Source organism: Talpa occidentalis, unplaced genomic scaffold (genome assembly GCF_014898055.3).
Source record: "Talpa occidentalis isolate TD23 unplaced genomic scaffold, MPIMG_talOcc4v2.1 talOcc4.12, whole genome shotgun sequence".
NCBI lineage: Eukaryota > Metazoa > Chordata > Mammalia > Eulipotyphla > Talpidae > Talpa > Talpa occidentalis.
In genome coordinates, this window is record NW_023601212.1 from 84,956,044 (window position 1) to 84,974,164 (window position 18,121).

General features: G+C 48.4%; 1 protein-coding gene across 5 annotated transcripts in view; it reads right to left on the minus strand.

Moving 5' to 3' along the window:
* Window positions 1-7,265: 7,265 nt before the first annotated feature.
* Window positions 7,266-18,121, minus strand: part of SMURF1 (SMAD specific E3 ubiquitin protein ligase 1) — a 101,672-nt gene continuing 90,816 nt past the window's right edge. For 2 of the 5 annotated variants that reach the window (XM_037507138.2, XM_037507140.2), the window contains 5 exons: window positions 17,511-17,648; window positions 16,540-16,660; window positions 15,415-15,616; window positions 12,175-12,259; window positions 7,266-10,685 (listed from right to left, as the gene is read on the minus strand). In XM_037507138.2, coding sequence (XP_037363035.1) covers window positions 10,586-10,685; window positions 12,175-12,259; window positions 15,415-15,616; window positions 16,540-16,660; window positions 17,511-17,648 — 646 coding nt within the window. In that variant the 3' untranslated portion in view covers window positions 7,266-10,585. The remainder of the gene's footprint in view (window positions 10,686-12,174; window positions 12,260-15,414; window positions 15,617-16,539; window positions 16,661-17,510; window positions 17,649-18,121) is intronic. The other 3 variants (XM_037507139.2, XM_037507142.2, XM_037507141.2) reach the window with 3 other exon arrangements.

Genomic DNA, 18,121 nt, shown 5'->3' on the forward strand with positions numbered 1-18,121 from the left:
CACCCCTTCTTCATTGGCAAAGGAGGGACTTTCTGCTCAGGTGAGTAACTCATCCAAGGTGCCAAGCCAATCATGGAGAAAGATTGAACTTCATCCAACTTAGCTCCATCCCCTGCACAGATGCTCCTTGGAGCAAAGAGAGGCTGAGGCGCCCGGTTTTTAACCATTTTGATTGGACTCTCCCCTTCTTTGGATTATAATTGTAAGTCATTTTACAGTGTTGATGGACTATTTGTGGAAAGCATCATGGATTCAGGAATGACACTTAAAACAGATGATTGGCCTCCCCTGGTGGTGCAGCGGTTGAGCACTGGGCTGCAAAGCTGCCCACAGCCTCTGCGGCGCCGGTTCAATCCCCGGCTGCCGGGTGAGGGTCCCACGTTGTGCATAGATCTCTCCTGCTGCCCACTGCTCCCCTCAGCAGTGTATTTCATCAATCTGCCTGTTCTGTTCCTCGCTCTGGCTCTGATAAATTCTTTCACCCTCCCGCACTTCTGACTGTACCCGGTGCTTGTATAAATAAATAAATCTTTAAAAAAAAAAAAGGAAAAAATATTAAAAAAAAAACAAAGGTGATTGCAGACTGGCAGGTAACGTGTGAACGAACCGTAGGCCAGGTAGGGAAGGTGCTCACAGACTAGGTGAGGCGTCCTTGGAAACACACCACCACATTGCCTCTGCACATTTGGAGAGTCGGCGTGGAGACTTTGGACAGCATTTGGGTAAAGGAAGGATTTGTTTCTCAATTCTGCATAACTGGAGTGTGGAGTTAATGGCTACTGGTGGGAAGGGGACTAGGTTCCACGCCAGCTTCACCTGTAGCGCACCCCAGGTGCTCCCTGGTTTCTAGGAAAACCAGCCTTTGAACAGGTGGGGCAGGAGCATTTCCCCGTGGAGATCCAGAACTTCCTTGGCTCCACCGGTAAGTGCGAAGCTCAAGGACTCAGAGTCGGGGGACCTGACCATAAGCCTTGGCTTTCCCACCTGAGTGGGGTGTTGCTGGGGCCTCAGGATCCCTCAGGAGCTGGGAGGGCAGAGGAAGGACTCGCTCACCACAGAGAACTGTGGGCTGCACATGGCATGTGCTCCCAGATTTCCAAAGGATTCAAGTTAAGTACAATTACTACGATTTCAGTTATGTGTGCTATACAGTCTAGCTGAAAGGTTGGTTAATTTTAGTGTTCTTTGTTTAGTTGATTTATCTATCTCTGCTCAAGCCTTTATTATTTCTCCCCTGTTGCTAGCTTTGGGTTTAGTTTCTTTTTTTTTTCTAGTTCCCTAAGATGTAAAGTGAGGTTATTGACTGAGATCTTTCTTTTTAAATGTGTTTATAACTGTGAATTTTCCTATTAGCACTGTTTAGCACTTAGCTTTGTGTTTCCATGTTCATCTGTCTCCAGCATTTTCGAATTTCTGTTGTGGTTTCTTCTTGGACTCATTGGTTGGTTAAGAGTGCATCATTTAATTTTCGCATTTTGTGGGTTTTCCTGTTTTTCTTATGTGATTATATTCTACTTTCATTGTGGTCAGAGAAGATGCTTTGTCTAATTTAAATATTTTAAAATTCATTAAGACTTTTTTTGGTGGCCTAACACTCTATGCTGGAGAATGTTCCATGTGCACTTGAGAAAACTACGTGCTTACTCTTGTGTCAAGTGTTCTGTGTCTGTCAGATCTAGTTGGTTTACGGTGTTAAGTCCTGTTTTTCCTTATTGACCTCCAGTCTGATGGTCACTGTTGAAAGTGGAGTCCTGAATTGAAGTCAGCTCCTGGTATTTAGAGCCATTTCTCCCTTCTATCCAGAGGGTCTGTGCCTGGGGCACACAGGGCTGCTCTAGGGGCTGTGCCCTCAGTCCTCCCACCATCACAGCTCAGGTCTTTCCTTGGGAATCTGGCTCCAGCTTTGTGGGTCCCTCGCAGGCCTTTCCAGGTACTTCTCCTGAGACATCGATATATGTTAAACTTTGATTTCCTAATGAGCAGTTTCTGTTGAAATCTGCATTATCTTGTCCCTAAATTATTGTTTCTTTAATGGGTTTTGACAATGCCCAATGAGAGTTTCTGATGTTTCCAGAAAAACTGTGGTCTCTTTACTGGTTACCAATTCTTCACACCCATGCCACATGCACGGTGCGCCATGAATTGCTTCTGAGAGATTGTCCTCTCTTCACAGGGAATTTGCTCTTGATTGAATATTTGGTAGAAATTAATTTATCTCAATGTAGTTTCCATTGGCTTCTACATTTAACCTGTCTCCTGGCTTTTTCTTTTTCTTTTTTTTTTTTTCAGTCATAAAAGAAATGGGATGCTAATAATCTCCAGGTTCTAGTCTTGGTATAAGCTTTCTTGGTTAAGTGATCATGAGCCAGTGTCATTGGTTTGTTGGTTTGTTTGTTTTCCCTCAGAGTAAATTTGTTCTCTGACTCAGGAATTAGGACTGAGTCCTGTAAGGAAGACTTAAACTACCCAATCCCATCAGGTAAACACCATCCTTCTTTTCAGGTTTTTGCAAACCCAGAAGATCTATACTTTTTATATCTGAATTATTGATATTTTTTAAATGATTTCTAAACTTCTAAGTGTCTGAATTTTAATATTTTCCCTCCTTAGTGATATAATGGACATGTAAGAAACGTATTAATCCAAGGTATACAATGCAATGATTTATATCAGTATCTACCACTTTTTTTTGACTACAGTGATTTGGGGATTTTTAGTACTGTCTTTACGACACTGACCTCATCTTCTCTACTCTAGCATTCATTTGGTTTCATTTGGATGATTTTAAACCAGTGTCTAACCCAGTCAAATTACTTTCTTCAAAAATCCCTTACCTGCCTTCAGAGGGGTTTTACCCCCGCTGTGGAGCTGTCACAGCTAGCCTGTGTCTTCACACACTGGCTGGTCCGCCCCAGGCTGAGTGGCAGGACCAACCCAGCCTCTTGACCAGGCTTTTGGTGTGAGCAGGAACTAGTCCATGCGTCCTCCAGGCTGGCTAACACTTTGTGCCTCCAATACACCATCCATTCCTCTCTCCCACCCCTCTGCTGCTTTTGAAAACAACTTTCTTCTTCCCTGAAGCTTGTAATTTGGCACAGAGCACTTTCTGGGGCTATCAGGAGTTGTCCACCATTCTTCTGAAGATGTGGAGGCTGTTTGAGTTGCAGGTACTGGACACAGGGTGAGCACCAGCTTACTTGTTCATATGTTTACATTTCTCTTTGCTTAGTTCCTTTGTAAAATTCTCAGCTTTAAGCCCTAGTTAAGAGTGGAGCTTTCCAGGTCTTTATTAAAGACTGATTAGTTAAAGCCTTATTTCTTAGTTTCCCTTCCGCCAAGCTTCCATTAACGTTATGGCAAGGCCTCCAAGTTCTTCTTGTGTGAAGCTGTGCTGTCTTTCCTCCAGAAGGGCGGACACTCCAGTGGCAGTTCCTTGTCTTGACTGCACAAAGAAGGCTTTTCTGATGAAATCGTAAGTGCACCCTGAGTGTCACCATCTCCCACAGCTACCTCTTGTTGCTGGGCCAGGTCTTAGGTCCCCTTCTGCAGTATCACTACCTGGACCATGACTTTGCCTGATGTACTAGCAGGCCTGTGGGCAGCCCTCTGGAGCCCACAGGGCCAGTGCCCACCTATGTTTTCTCCTGGAGACCTACAGGACGAGGATCCCACCCCAAGCCCCAGAGCTGGTGGACAGGATCACTAGGGTCAGCCTCAGGTTACGCCAGCCCTGCATGACCAATGTTTTTCCTCTCCCTGAGTCACCCTATGACCTGAGCCCACCCACCCTGTGGAGCTCACAGGAAACTCTCCTTACAGCTTCCTTCTGGTTCGAGTCAGGCAGACTTTGAATAATCATGGGGAGCGTCATGAGAGGGAGTGTAGAGGATCCTATACAGTGATTCAACTTCCTTACTACTGTCCCCTTAAAAGCCAAGGGAGTTTTTTTTTTTTAGATTTATTTATGCATACGAGAGCTGGGTGTAGACTAAAGGTGCAGGGGCGGTGAGAGGATTTGCCAGAAACCGAGTGGGGAGCAGAACAGGCAGATTGGCTAAGCCAAGGGAATTTTCAATGTTCATGTTTCAGGAATGTGTGGTCTGAGACTGATCACCAATGCTCTCTCGACAGAATCTTCACAATGCTGTGAGAATGCGGGTCTTGGGCTGGGACATCAGAGCCCACGAGGAGGCCGATGGGCAGCCTGGGGGACCCCACCCTGCTGGCTTCAGAGCAGCTCCATCCAATTGACAGGAGTCTGCAGGCTCAGCATTCACCAGTTCGCCTGTAGCCACTGTAGGGTGAGTAGACTTGGGGGGGTGAAGTTGGGGGAAGAGCCCAGTGAGAGGCATCCTGCTGCTGCCGAGGAGGGTTACGTATGGCCAACCCATCCTTCCATGTGGCCCCTGGTTCAAAGGACCCCTTTTTTGAAAGGGCCCCCTCGGGCAACACAGGCCTGAGCCTGACTTGGTGAGGACACATCCCAGCTTGCTTTGTGGCCTTGGTCAGAGAGCAGCGAAAGCCCAGCCGCTACAGGGGAGAGCGCAGGGTGGCAGCTGCCAGGTGCGAGGAGGCTGGGAACTTACATAGCCCTGTATAGAGAAGCAAAAACCTGAATATCAACAAATTTCATCTTTGAGACTTATGGTCAATATGAGCATTCAGAGGCTCCCCCAGTTTCTCAGCACTATCCAGGGCAGGAGGTAGGGAGAGGCCCTGGATGGCAGTGTGGAAGGAGAGGACAGGCCTGGGGGGAAGAGGTGACCTGTCCTCCCCAGGGTGGCTGCAGGTCTGAGGGAGGGCCTTTCTTTTATTTCACTCAGGAAACAGCTCGCTGATGCTTACACCTGTGTTCACTCTCTCACCACCACCCAGACTCAGGGCCCAGGCATCACCCTACCCAGAAGGAAGAAATATTTTAAGAGTGTCATTGATGCTTTTGACATTTTTAATTTACCTGTGTTGCTGTGTATATTGGTTGATCTTTTTATTTTAATCTAATTTTACAGAAAAGGAAATGTAGACTCCAGAGAAATAACCCAAGCCCCACCCCCCACCCCACCCCCCGCAGGTCACAGGCTGGCACTCACCATAGCGGGCCCGACCCAGCCCCCTGCACTTCCCCAAGGGCTGACGGCTGTTTTCTGACAGGGCTGCTACTGCTGACTGGGGAGAAGAGGCAGCAGCCTACCACTCTGTTCTCCAGCTCTGCTGAAGAAAGCAACAGTGCAGAAAGGTAAGACCCTTATGTGGGCCAGAGAGCTGTTTCCCACAGACACTACTATAGAACACCTGTGTGCCTGCACGGTCTGTGCCTTTTAAACAAGGACACATTTAATTGGTACAATGTCCCTGGAAGGAAGGTTCTGTTGTCCCCTCACTTCACAAGTGAGTAACCCAAAGCACGGGTGCTAGGTCAAGTTACAAAGCCAGGATTGAATGCCAGGCCCTAACCCTGCTCTCGCTGCCGCCATCCTGCCTCTTGACATTAGCAAGAATCTGTGCATGCGTGTGCACAACTGACAGCTGCATCTGACCCTCGGGGATCATGGAAGGCAAGTGAGCTGTCAGTACGGCTGCCTCGGGAAGACCAGCGCTCATGTGGTGGATGAAGGAACAAACTAGAACATTTCAAAAGAGCAGATTTTTAAAAATGGTCAGGGCAGATGTACTGCATTGTTTAGAGCCCCAATTATCTAGTGACCGCCCTGAGACAAAACATGAAGTGTTCATTCTCCCACAGCAGGAAAAAAGCCCTGGGGTATGGCGGCCACTCAACAGCATGCAGGACTGCATGTGTCTGCCACTGGAGTGGTAGGAGCTGATGCAGCTGATTTGGAATTCTGGAGTCTGTCAGAATGCTTGCAACTTCTAGTGGAAATCATGACTGGTAAATTGTGGTTCATTTTGATCAATTTCAGCTTTTAGTGTAGTGCGGCCACCCCAGCCCTGTGGCAGCCCCACCTGTGTCTCTGCTGCAACTTGCTGGAGCCATTGGCATCGAGGACCCTTGTCTCCTCAAATGTCAGGTCCTGTGGTGTCATGGATTGCTGCTGTTGATCGAGGAGGTACAGGCACAGAATCAGGCAGTTCCTGTCGCAGCCCCAACTAGTGACTTCCAGGAGATTTAAAGGAACAGCCTCAGTTGTTTTATCATTCCTCTTTTTTCCCATTTTGGGAAACATGTAAGGATTAGGACATTCAAACTGGACAACTGGAGGAAGGCTCTGGCTAAAAGCTAGAAAAAGCCACACACCTGCAAGGAAATGAATTTTGCCAGTAACCTAAAAGAATCAGAGAAGGGCCTCCCTTGGTTGAGCCTTGAGAGGAGACTGAAAACAGGACTGCAGCCTCTAGCCCTGCGCTGAGGGCCCGGCTAAGTGATGCCAGGAGTCCTGATCTATGAAAAATGGGAGCAAGAATAAAAGCAACTGCACATACACAGTAATTTAAACAGCCACGCACATGCCCAGGCAAAGACAGGCTTGGAAGGAGGGAACTGGGCGCTTTCATCTCAGGCTGATGAGAGACACCACCACCTGAGGACACAGCCCCAGGGGAGAGGAGAATCTAATTTCCAGGGTTACATTCACAGAATTAACATCCATTCTTAGACTCCAAAAACTTACAAGAGGGTAAATGCGTCCCAACTCATCCTGTGAGGCCAGATGCTATCCTGATACTAACAACCAAGGACTACGAGGTCACTATGCACCTGGCAGCACTTCTGCTCCACACAGTGCTGGGAGCCAGCGTGGTCGGGCGAAGAAAAAAGGATATCACACTGGAAAGGGAAGCAGTAAAATGATCTGTTTGCAGAATACACGACCTCGTATTTTAGAAAACCCCCAAAGAACAGTTTGAACTAATGAAATCAGCAAAGGAGGATACAAAATTAACACGCTGACATCGGCAGTGTTTCCACACACTAACAATAATCCAAAAAGAAAGTTAAGAAAGCAATTCCATAAAATTAATATTAAAAAGAGCATAATGCTTAGGAACTTTAGCAGGGCGGCAATAAAACCCACTGAGACTAAGCATGACGCTGCAGGAAGGCACAACGTTAGCCGGCTGTCGTCCTGTGAAGTCAGCAATCACACTGAGTGTCCACCGGTGGTGGTTTTGCTGTGGGGGTGGTCATGCAACATCGTGACCATATAATCTCAATGAACTGAACATTTAGCAGTGGTTAACTGATAAAATAGTATACTCTGTAAAAGATATAAAAACCAGCAAATTTGCCCAGTGTGAAGAATAGATTTGAGCTTTCTCGACTCCACAGCCTGTGTTTGCTAGAGACTCTGCCTGCCATGTTCCCATTTGTTTCTTCAATTCTCTCCCAAGCCTGTCTGCTCTCCTTCAAAGGCCTTGCCGGTAATTCTGACCACTGACTTCCTGTCTTGTGGGAAGGTAAAGAAACTGGAATCTCATTTCTACACCAAAATAACAGACACCAAAAATGTAAAGTTGTGAGTTTATTGCATATGTAACAAAATGAACCTGACCTCCCGGGTCCAGCCTGCTGTACAATCACTGTGTTTTGTGTTTCCAGCTGGTTCCATAACCACATTAAATAGAACTAGTATTTCTTTAAATACTTCTGATTTTGACATAAAACAGAACATTAGTGTACAACTTTCACAAAATAAATCAGCAATAAAAACAGTGGGAAGATAACAAGGATAGCAGCAACACTTAAAAACAAGACATTACAAAATAAATTAAAAAATACATTATAAAGTGGTTGAGAAACAAAAATAAACAAATCTTAAAAATTCATACTATGTTTCGGGAAGGCTGCCACATGGCACACGCCTGGCTGCAGATGGGGGAGGGGAGCATTTTCTCTGCAGAAGGCCACTCCTGACAGCTCAGATTTGAGGACCACCTAACCTGAATCGGGCCATGCAGCGGAGCAAGCTTCAGGGCCACAATTCCATCTAGCAAAGAGATTCTCTTTTCAGAAATCACAAGAGCTCGATTTAGTCACCCCGAGCTGCAGATTGGCAGAGCGGCGGCTTGCTGCATCCCTGAGGGTCGGCTGATGACCACTGAGTGAGGCTAGCCTGAACACCGGGCCCCTGAAGCATCTGGGCTGAGAGGTGAGGAGGGATGGGGGGGTGTTCTGGGATGGCTGCACAGGGCAATGGTTAGAACATGTGGACGAGGCGCACACAGACCCAAAGTGGAGCAATTGGAAGCTTTACCATTTGCTTTCCACACTCTGTTCTTTAGGGTGGCTTGTAAGGCCCAGCCACTGCTGATGTTAAGGTTCTAGAAGTGCAGTGCTTCTAGAAAGGGCTGTTTGATCACAGTAAACTGGAGCTCTGGAAAACTCTGCTTTCAGATGCCATGATAACACTCAACTAATGAGGGGGCCCATGCGCCAGCACAAGTGGTAAAGCAGAGACCCAGGCCTGGAGGATCCGGGACACCACCACCTAGATCTTGCTGAGGTGATACCTGACACTCGAGAGCAGCAAGGGCTGGCAGCTGCCATTCCTAAGGCTCGTTCCCCCGACTCTTGACAGCAAAAAGGTAGTTTTAAAGGAACCAAATACATTTCTGCTTCAAAGTCTTTTAAACCTTTGTTTCTTTCCTAGTAACTGCAGGTTTGGGACAGCACTACAGAAGTCAGGTGGTCCTTCTTATCTCCCTCTTGAGGTCCTTTCAGTTCCCTGACCGATGTTTCCTCCTCCTAACACTGAGGTTCACGGTAGAGAGGAGAGGTAACTGGGGAGAGGTGGGTATTTTTCTTCACTCTACCAGGGAAGCCTGGAAGCAGTCATTCAGGAGCCAGTTTCTAGAATACCTTCAGAAAGCATCCTGGCAAGTGAGACACAGGATGAACCCAACTGGGGCAAGGCAGAATTTTCCAAAGACTAAGCCCACAACTTAGCCTAGACTTAAATCCATTCATAAATTTTCCTTCTGTAACAAATCCCCTTGACATCCCTTCTACGCTATAACCTGCTAAGTAGCCCAGAAACACGGCTCTTGAAGCTTTTGGAACCACAGTCAGCAATTCGGGGCCCAAACTGAGCAAACCTCTTGTCCAGGTGTTTTGTATCCGCTAAGAGGTCTGCGCACTACCCAACTGAAACCCAAAGTGCTTCTGGGACAAGCAAAACAGGGGTGAGTGGCAGAAGGTAAGTATGTCTCCAAGCCCACCACAGCCAAAAGGTACTCGTAACAAAGAGAACAGGGAAACAACCAAAGCATCTTCCAAACCCATCTCACCCCGTGGCCAGATCCCAACACTTAACTCGGAACTTGACCACCGGTGAAATGCCTTGCTAACATAGCACCCCCAAAACAACAACAAAGAAATCTTATGTTGCTGCTGCCATTTGTCACTGAAATTTAGCCATCTGAAATCATGCCACTTTGTTAAAATACTGTTTGAACCTCTGTGCAAATTGAAAAATGGCATTAGAAATTTAGGGTCCAGTCTTGCTTTGGCCTCGCTCATCATACAAAGACATCTGGGCAGGTGAACAGAGTAGCAGCTGTTAGTGTCACCATCTGACGTGGCGACAAGCTGAATGAGCAGGGCTAGAACTGTCCCTCTGCTGTCACAGGGTTACAGCCACACCCTGCTTTCTGGAAAACAGTAACTGGGGCGGATTAGGTCACCGAGGTAATCCAGTCCCCTCCGCAGTCTCCCTTTTAAGCTAGTCTGCACCAAGCCAGCAGCCGTAGTCGGATTCTGTTTTGTTAGTTTAGCTCTTAGCAATCTCCGCGCAATAGCTGGTTAGTATTCAAGTGGCCCACGTGACGCTCTCGTACGTCCGGTGCCAGAGCTTGCAAGCGCTGCTTGGATCCAAGGCTGGCTTTGGTCTGTTCTTTTGTAAGCTCCATTACGTGGTGATTTCACTGGAAAAATATTTTGAACTGGATAGATAATGAGGCAAAGGGGATTCTTAAAAGGAAAGATTTTTCTCTATGCGAAACAAATTTTTCAGGATACCCTGAAAAGAAATACCCTGGGCTTCCAATGAAAGCTGCCCCCATTCCTTTACCTTTCCAAAACGGAAGCATGGTCTTTGACACCAGCCTCCAATAAGCATATCTTATACAGTTATTTCTTTCAGTTGGAAATTAATCTGCTACCCAGAGCAGGCTGCCAAAATAAGAAATTTGGAATTTGAGCTGCTGAACTCAAAAAAGGGGCCTTTGAGCTAGAATAGCTAGTGTAGCTACCAGTCACGGGCCCTCATCAAGCCACTCAGTTCCGTAACCGCGGCCGGAACCCCGGGGCAGCAGGCCTCTCACAATGTGTGGCACAACCGTAGTCATTTCCGGTGTGACCGAAGCCAAATGCTAAACCTGGCTGCATTTTATTGGATGGGTGATGGCAGGGGGTGGGGGCACTGTTATAAAAGAGGAAGATAAGGGTGGGAGCCACCAACCGAAGTCCCCCCCACCCCCCTCGCTCCCCCAAGGAAAAGGAGGGGAGATAACCGCTTCTCTCGGGTTATCTAGGATTCCCACGCCTCAGCCAGTCTCGCGGGAGGCGCAGAAAGCTGTATGCTTTGGGTCTGGTGGTCATGAGCTAGAATCTGTTGCCTTTGGTTGCTCTTCACTCCACAGCAAACCCACAGGTCTCTTCCACCGCTGTCAGCAGCTTCTCGTAGAGCTTCTCGTACGACTCATAGGGTGGAATGTCAATCCTGTTAAAGCTGGGTCGGGACAGAAGAGTGACAGCATCAATGCAGGCCTTCTGGCCCTTGGACCTGCCAGGACAGGGAGGTGCAGATCACGGCCCCACAGCTGGCAGCAGCTGTGTCTACCAGGTGGGGACGGGAGCATCTCATCACTAAGCTTGGGGGGCTGGGGAGGAGAAGAGGTTCGATACTCCCTCTGATGCTTTTCTGCTTCTACTGCAAAGATTTTCCAGTCCACATAGCAAAACTGGATCTTTAAAACAAAATTATTATTTACTGGTTATATTAGGACAAAGCTCTTAACTTTTTTGTTCTTGTCTTTGGGAGAAATTACTTCTCTGTAGTAGGAATATCACCTTTGCGACCACCATAACCCAGGCTGGCTGGCCAGCAGTAACAATCTGTCGATGGCTGTTTGTTCCTCAGTGACTTGATCTAAGACCAAACTGGAGCTGTCTTGAAAACAGTTTGTTTTTGGAGGAAATTTTCCAAACTAGTGTCAAATCCCTGATAGATGAAATGAATACTAAATTTCTGACTCAACAGTTCCATGGGGAAGTTAATTTCCATTGTTTATGCAAAGAAAGACACCTTTAAGAAGCGATTATCTCAACAAATAAACACAAAATTGTGACCCAGAGGACACAGAGTAGTATGCTGACTGAGTTGGCATTGAGCAATTAAGGTTGATTTTTGTAAAGAAAGAGTCAGACTAAATGGAGCAGCAGCCTATTTGGGGGCTTTAGCATCACAAACCATTTTCTGTACCCATTTCACTGACAGCACTAAACTCTTCCAGGACAGTCTCATGAGAGGATATAGCTGCCAGGTGTCCACATGGCACCTTCCTGAATGGTTATGTGGGGGGCTCGGTGCCTCCCCACTGCCCTGTGAACAGCTTATTAGCCCATTTTAGAGATGTGGAAAACCCAGTCAGCATATCAGTTAACACTCCTGAAGTCACATAGGGAGGAGATCAGAGCCAGTTCCAACCCGGAACTTTTCCTTCACTGGGATGCATCTCAGCCACATTTAGAGCTGGTTCTGATCTGGAGGAGGCTGCTCTTCACAACAGACAGTTCCAGAACAAAGTGTACAGACATCTGATTTTCAAATCACAAAGGAAACAATACACTACATATATTTAAGTTAAAATGTTAGAGGATATATTTTTCTGCCGTAGGTAAGATTCTGAGGGAAAGCGGGGCACTGAGAATGTCAAAGCACAGATCAGCTCCACAGTAAATGCTCCAATCTGCTGGACTGATCAGTGCAGGTGTGCGCACCGTCCAGCAAGAGGCAGGCAGCCCCGGTTGCTGCTGAAATGCCAGCTCTAACCACATCTCGGTTTCACACAAGAGACTCTGACCACCTTACAGGTGACACTGCCAGTCACTATCTGGGTCTCTGTGTAGGGAGCTGCAGGGCACTGTGCGCTACCGTAAGAAAATGAACTCAGAAAAGTCAAACCAGTGCCTGCACGCTGCACGGCACTTGTGCTTACCAGGTGTGGGCCTTGGGAAGGTTGTCTGTGTTTGCATCGATCAGGTGGATGGTGAACAGCCGGGGCCCTGCAGCGCCTGTAGAGCCTTACAGACAACATTCTAGTTAACGCACTTCAAAGGCAGAGCCTGGCCCCACTGCCAACCACACCCTCAGCCCAGTGTCCAGTGGGCTGCTCTGACAGAGAGCCATGCAGTTCACACGGCAGCACAACCCTCCCCGCACCCTTGGTGTGCTGCCTGCAGTGGCCACCAAGGACTAATACCAGATTATACAAAGTCACAGGAGCAGATGGAAGGGGCATCTCATGCTGCACCCTGACCAGTGCGGGGATTTCAAGGGTGAAAATCTGTTAAGTCACCAGTGGTGTGTTTTTGAACAGCAATGTTGAGCAGCTGGGCCCACTGCGGGCAGAGCACAGCAGTGTGGTAAGAGAGGCAGGAGACAGGAGCCTCCCCTGGTGGCACAGCGGTTGAGTGCTGGGCTGCAAAGCTGCCCACAGCATCTGCAGCGCCGGTTCGATCCCCAGCCGCCGGCAAGGGTCCCACATGACACACAGACCTCTCCTGCCGCACCTGCTGCTCCCCTCAGCAGTGTATTTCGTCAATCTGCCTGTTCTGTTCCCCATTCTGTCTCTGGTGAATTCTCTTACCCTCCTGTGCTTCTGAATGTACCCAGTGCTTGTATAAATAAATAAATCTTAAAAAAAAAAAAAAGGGCAGGAGACAGGATGCTGACCCCTCTCCAGGCAGAGGCAGTGGGAAGGCACCTAGGCCAGCACCACAGCCCATGGAATGGAGTAGCTCCTCTCCCTCCAAGGGGTCCTTAAAACAAGGAATCATCTACAGGGAATGTCCTATACTGGAAATGTATCTACCACCTATTAATGTGCAAAATTCAATTTATAAATAATCTTCACCTTAACTCTTTTCAGGTACCATTGCTACCAACAAAAATCCAAAATTTTATAAATCATAGGGCCAGGAAGAAACCTATAAGGGCTTTCCAGTGGGCCATGACTGACCATGAGCCCACCTCCATCTCTTCATGAGACCCAAAAGCTCCAGTGTCTACAGCTTTCTAGCTCCCCGCTCCAGCCCAACTCCAGACCTAAGTGAGCCAGGAACCAGCCAGAGCTGGCAGGGACGAGAGACAGAGAGAGGGACACAGGGCCCAGGAGGGCCCTGAAGCTAGTGACCCACATGACAGCAGCAGACAGGCCTTCTGATACTAGAGCAGGCTCCTCTCGCCTCAGAGCCTTGGGACGACACTGAGAACTGTGTAGAAGATTAAGAAATGAATCCATGGTAACACTTTCAAAACCAACTCGTTCTGCTCTTTGAACTGCCACTTTGTCAACCAATTCTGAAGGGGAAGGTAGGGGAAGGCAGGGTCGGGTTGCACTGAAGCCTTCCTTGCTCAGGTCTTTCTAGACTTAGCCAGGGAGGGCACCAGGCTGGCCAGCACCTCCTCTGCTGCTGCAAAAGGCTCAGCCGACCCAGGTGACACCCTGCTGCCAAGACCCACCACTGACAGTTAATGGGAAAGGCGGATCTGAGAAATATTCTCTCCTACAGATTTACAGATACGTTCTTTCAACATGGGCAAAGGACGAGTAGCCAGTACCAGTTGACTGTGTACCCAGTTGGCTGTGGCCCTTGCTGGCCCCTGGGCAAGGAAATGGCTGCTCCTTTGACTGCTGCCTTCCACCTTCTAGATCCATCTCCAGGAAATCAAGGCTTCCCGAGTGCTGCTGAGGAGCATTCTTGCCGGGGGACGGGCCCTCAGAGCCCAGTGTGTCCCTGCCTGCCAGTGCTCGCGCTCCTCACCCACAGCGCTGGTGCTTCCTGCGCTGGGGTGGCCTGTTTGGCATGTCCTGTTCACACTTTGCATGGGCTGACTCGCCTTCTGGATACTACAGAGTCACTGAACTAAAATTTATCTGATTATGGGGAATATTGGCTGGTAAAATCCTTCTGACAGGTTTTTGTTGGTTCTCCCCGCCCCCCCCCCCAAAAAAAAAAAAACCAGGAAAGTTTAGCAAGTGGGCCCAGCAAAGTGCTTCCCTGGCGGATGGGGCTTGGAAGCCCACAGTCAGGAGCCTCTTCCCTCCCAGGCCTGCAGGAATACACTCACTCACGCCCTGTGAGCCTGTGAGCTGAAAGAAACCCTGTGTAAATAATACATAGGAGAGAATATCAAAAGCAAGGTGGGGAAATCACAAAATCTGAATTCCTGCTCCGCTTACTACTTAGCAATTCCTGTTTTTTTTCCCCTGGGGGATACATCAATCCCACGGCCTTCGGGAGTCCTGCTTTCTCCACCTGTGTCACGGGGATACGAATTCCCAGTCAGGCACTCGGGTGGTCAGGAGGGCTGAAGTGCCCAGGAGCTATGGCACAGCTGTCATGGCAATTCTACCGGCAGGTGACCTGGCCATGCATGAGGGCCTTCAGAACCCAGGCCAGGGAAATGGGATGAACCTTTACTCTCAGAGGCTCCCACAGGTTAATGTGGATATTGAGTCACAACATGTGATGTCTAGGTGCAGTGAGTTAAGTGCACTGTCTATGTGCAGTGAGTTAAGTAACAGTAACATCAGCAGCCTTCACCTTATCCCAGGTGTCAGCCACACTCTCCCCGAGCCCTAAGGGTAGGAGGTGACATAACAGGCTGCCTTGCCCATAGGCAATTTGGGGCCATTCCCTTGGAACTTTCCCCAGGAACACAAGGCATTTTCCAGGGGAAAGAATAAGGCCACAGGGCAGGTGAGTCTTCCCAACAGCAACAGTTCCAAGTAAAGCTGGAGTGTGAGCATGACCGCTGTCCTCAGAGCAGGCCCTCTGAGCCGCCAGTTGTGGGGCCAGAGACCAGGAGTAGCTCCCCACAACTGTCCAGCTGGTTTTGGGTAAGCCAGCCCCACGGAGATAGAAAAGGGTGAATGGGCCTGACCAGACAAACCCTCAGCTTTCTAAAAGCAGTGAGGGTGCCAGGATTCATGTGCCCTACAGAACACCATGACCTTGTGCTGTGCAGGGAACCTATACATGCTCCCCAGCAGCATCTGCCAGGTGAGCGCCTCTGCAGTGCCGAGCATCTGTGAGAAAAGATATGGGTCACATCATTTCCTACTGGCAATTTCAGGAAAACATCCCCATCACACCGTCCTTCACACGGCCTAGTAGAGCGCACAACCCAGGTAGACGCATAGAGACACTAGCCTCGCCTCCACGTCAGTCACCTTGCAAAGCCTTGAAGCCTTGGAGAGGGACTCGAGTGGATCCGGTCACGAACTGCAGGAGCCTGGCCCTCCGCTCTTCATCGAAGGTCTCCACTGCTTGCCAGAACCACCTGACGATGTTGCTGTCAGCCACACAGTGTTTCAGCCGAGTGTTGGACTTCCAGTCGTTCAAGTCTATCTTATCCAGACCGCCTATTATCAACTGTGAGGGTGTGGAAAGGCCAGTTATTTTAAAAATGTATAAACCAATGTCAAGACATGCCTCATAGGTTCCCAATATACAAAAGGAGCTAAAAACTGGGATCACAAAGCAAAGCAGTTATGCCTAAGTAGACTAGACACATATTTAGGTAAGATTAAAAAATCCTGCCACGACCGTGGTGCCCAGCCACTGTGTTAGGGGTTTGCTCTTCTGGTTGACAGGAGAACTGATTAACTTGCAAGATTGAACAGAGCTGACCATACCGAGGCCACATCGCAGTGATTGCCAGGGATGCTTGGTTTTAAAGTCTGAAGAGAAGAGAACGCAGGAAGAGGCCTGTGCACTTCTACAGCCCGCCTACAGATTCCCTCGGAGCTACTGCTCGCCCAAGGAGGCCCCTCTCAGCTCACATACTCCAGGAATCTCACTGTGGCGGAAGGACTGAACAGCTTTAAAGGCTTTGGCTATCTGATACCAAACAAGAGATGGTAAGGAATGAATCACTACGTTCAAGTCCATGGAGCATGACCAGAGAAGACAAACACTCTGTTCTGAATTTAAAAATAGCCCGAATAAAAACAAAAAGTTGATACTGTGGGAGAGTTTGGTTGTATACGAGATTTTCTCCATCCTGAAATTGACTGCACAGGAGAAGGGTCAGGAACTCCAAGAAAAAATAGGGAAAGCCACAAAACACCTTGACCAACTTCCCGAGACGTATCTAGATTCAGTGCCACCAATGCCATAAATTCACCTTATCATGAACTGGCTCAAACACCCAACTCCCTGCTCACTCAGCACTCGCCGTGCTCTCGGAACCCAGCATCCTCCCAGGCGCAGCGCACGCCTCACTGTGCAGCAGGGAGCAGGACAGAACGCCTGTCGCATCCGCCCCTCCCTGGCACAGCAGAGAAGGCACATACCTCCAGTTCCTTCTGGTCGAAGGGCTTCAATAAGTGTTGAGGGATGAGTTCGTTAAACCCTTTCTGAAGAGCTAAGAACTGGGCTTCTATTCCTCTCATAAACCTCCAATTTACATATAACCTGAAAGAAAAATTCACAGGTTGGAAGCAATACCAAGTGGTCTGTGGGAAAAAATGCTCTCAGTTAGCAGGTTTTGACATCTGCTGAGCCAAACGCATACCCTCCAGGCCTCCCCGCTAGAGGGCACAGCCCCACGAGGCGGCAGGGCCTAGCTTAAGGATCAAGTTCATAATAAATTCTGCTGCTTTGCTAGTAGTAACAGGATTTAACCTGACCTGTTATAGCAACTGCCATAGTTTAAAAGTATCTTTGAAAATACTGTACAGGCCAGTGTGAGAACTGCACTGCCTGACAATTTGCACACCCATGTGCCCATATGTTTTGAGTTTCCATGTAACTAATCATTTGCCTTGATTAGGAGGCAAGAACACCGACTACAGTGGAGTAGACTTGAGATTAATCTCAAGGAAGCTTCTAGGCCTCCTCTCCTGTTCTCCTTTCATACCCAGAATCAAATGGTACCTTGAAAATCCTTCCCTTACTGGGCTCTGAAAACATTATTCTCCCTTCCACAGTCAGCCCTGGTTACATGTGGCTCCTCCAAGCATGGCAGCCACTGCTGAACCCAACAGTTTCTGGAAGTCCCTTCTGTTAACGTGAATTTGGTCACAAATGCTGGCAGGGACAGGTAAACATCACACAGCAGAGGAACCTCAACAATCTAAACTTGATCTCAGCAGTGCCCAGCACTGTCTTGGTGAACCACCAACAGTTTCTGTGAAGTCCCTTCTGTTAACGTGAATTGGTCACAAATCACAAATGCAGCAGAGGAACCAAACTTGAACTCTCAGCAGTGCCCAGCACTGTCCCAGAACGGCGCCGCCCCCTTGGTGACCACCACCACTATTACCGGACATATTCTTTCTTGTTCTCCTCTGTGACAGGAACATTTCTGCCATTGGGTTTCAATTCATGCTGAAGAATCCGCCCGAAAGCATTGTGTTCCACACAGAAGGTATGGTCCAACACGGGGGTGATATCGTTCTCTCTGTGAAGTTACAACAGAAGAGGGGGGTCAGAGCTTTGCCGCCACACAGCAGTGAACAGGAGAGAGAGGAAGACACTGAGAGGAAAGGAGAACCCTCAATAGCACAGAACTCAGGTCGGGGCAGGAGAGCGTGGCCCCATTTCCATGTATCCCTGCTCTTGGCTTTCTCATTCACACGAGGGTGACAGCAGCTCCCCCATTCTGTGATTTTATGAGAAACAGCAACCTGTTTGTGAACTAAGTCTACGGGCAGAAAGGCAGGACACACGCAGAGGTAACAGCCAAATGCAGTCAGCCCACAGGGAGTCACACCAAATGTATCAGTTCAAACAATAAAGGTAGTTGAAAGTTAACCCTGGCTCCTTAATCGGCCATATTTCTGGAAAGAGAGTGGAAGACTTTCTATAGGCAGAATGCCCTCACCCCTGCAAAAGGCCACTTCAAGTTGGGACATGTGAAATGAGGGCCCACCA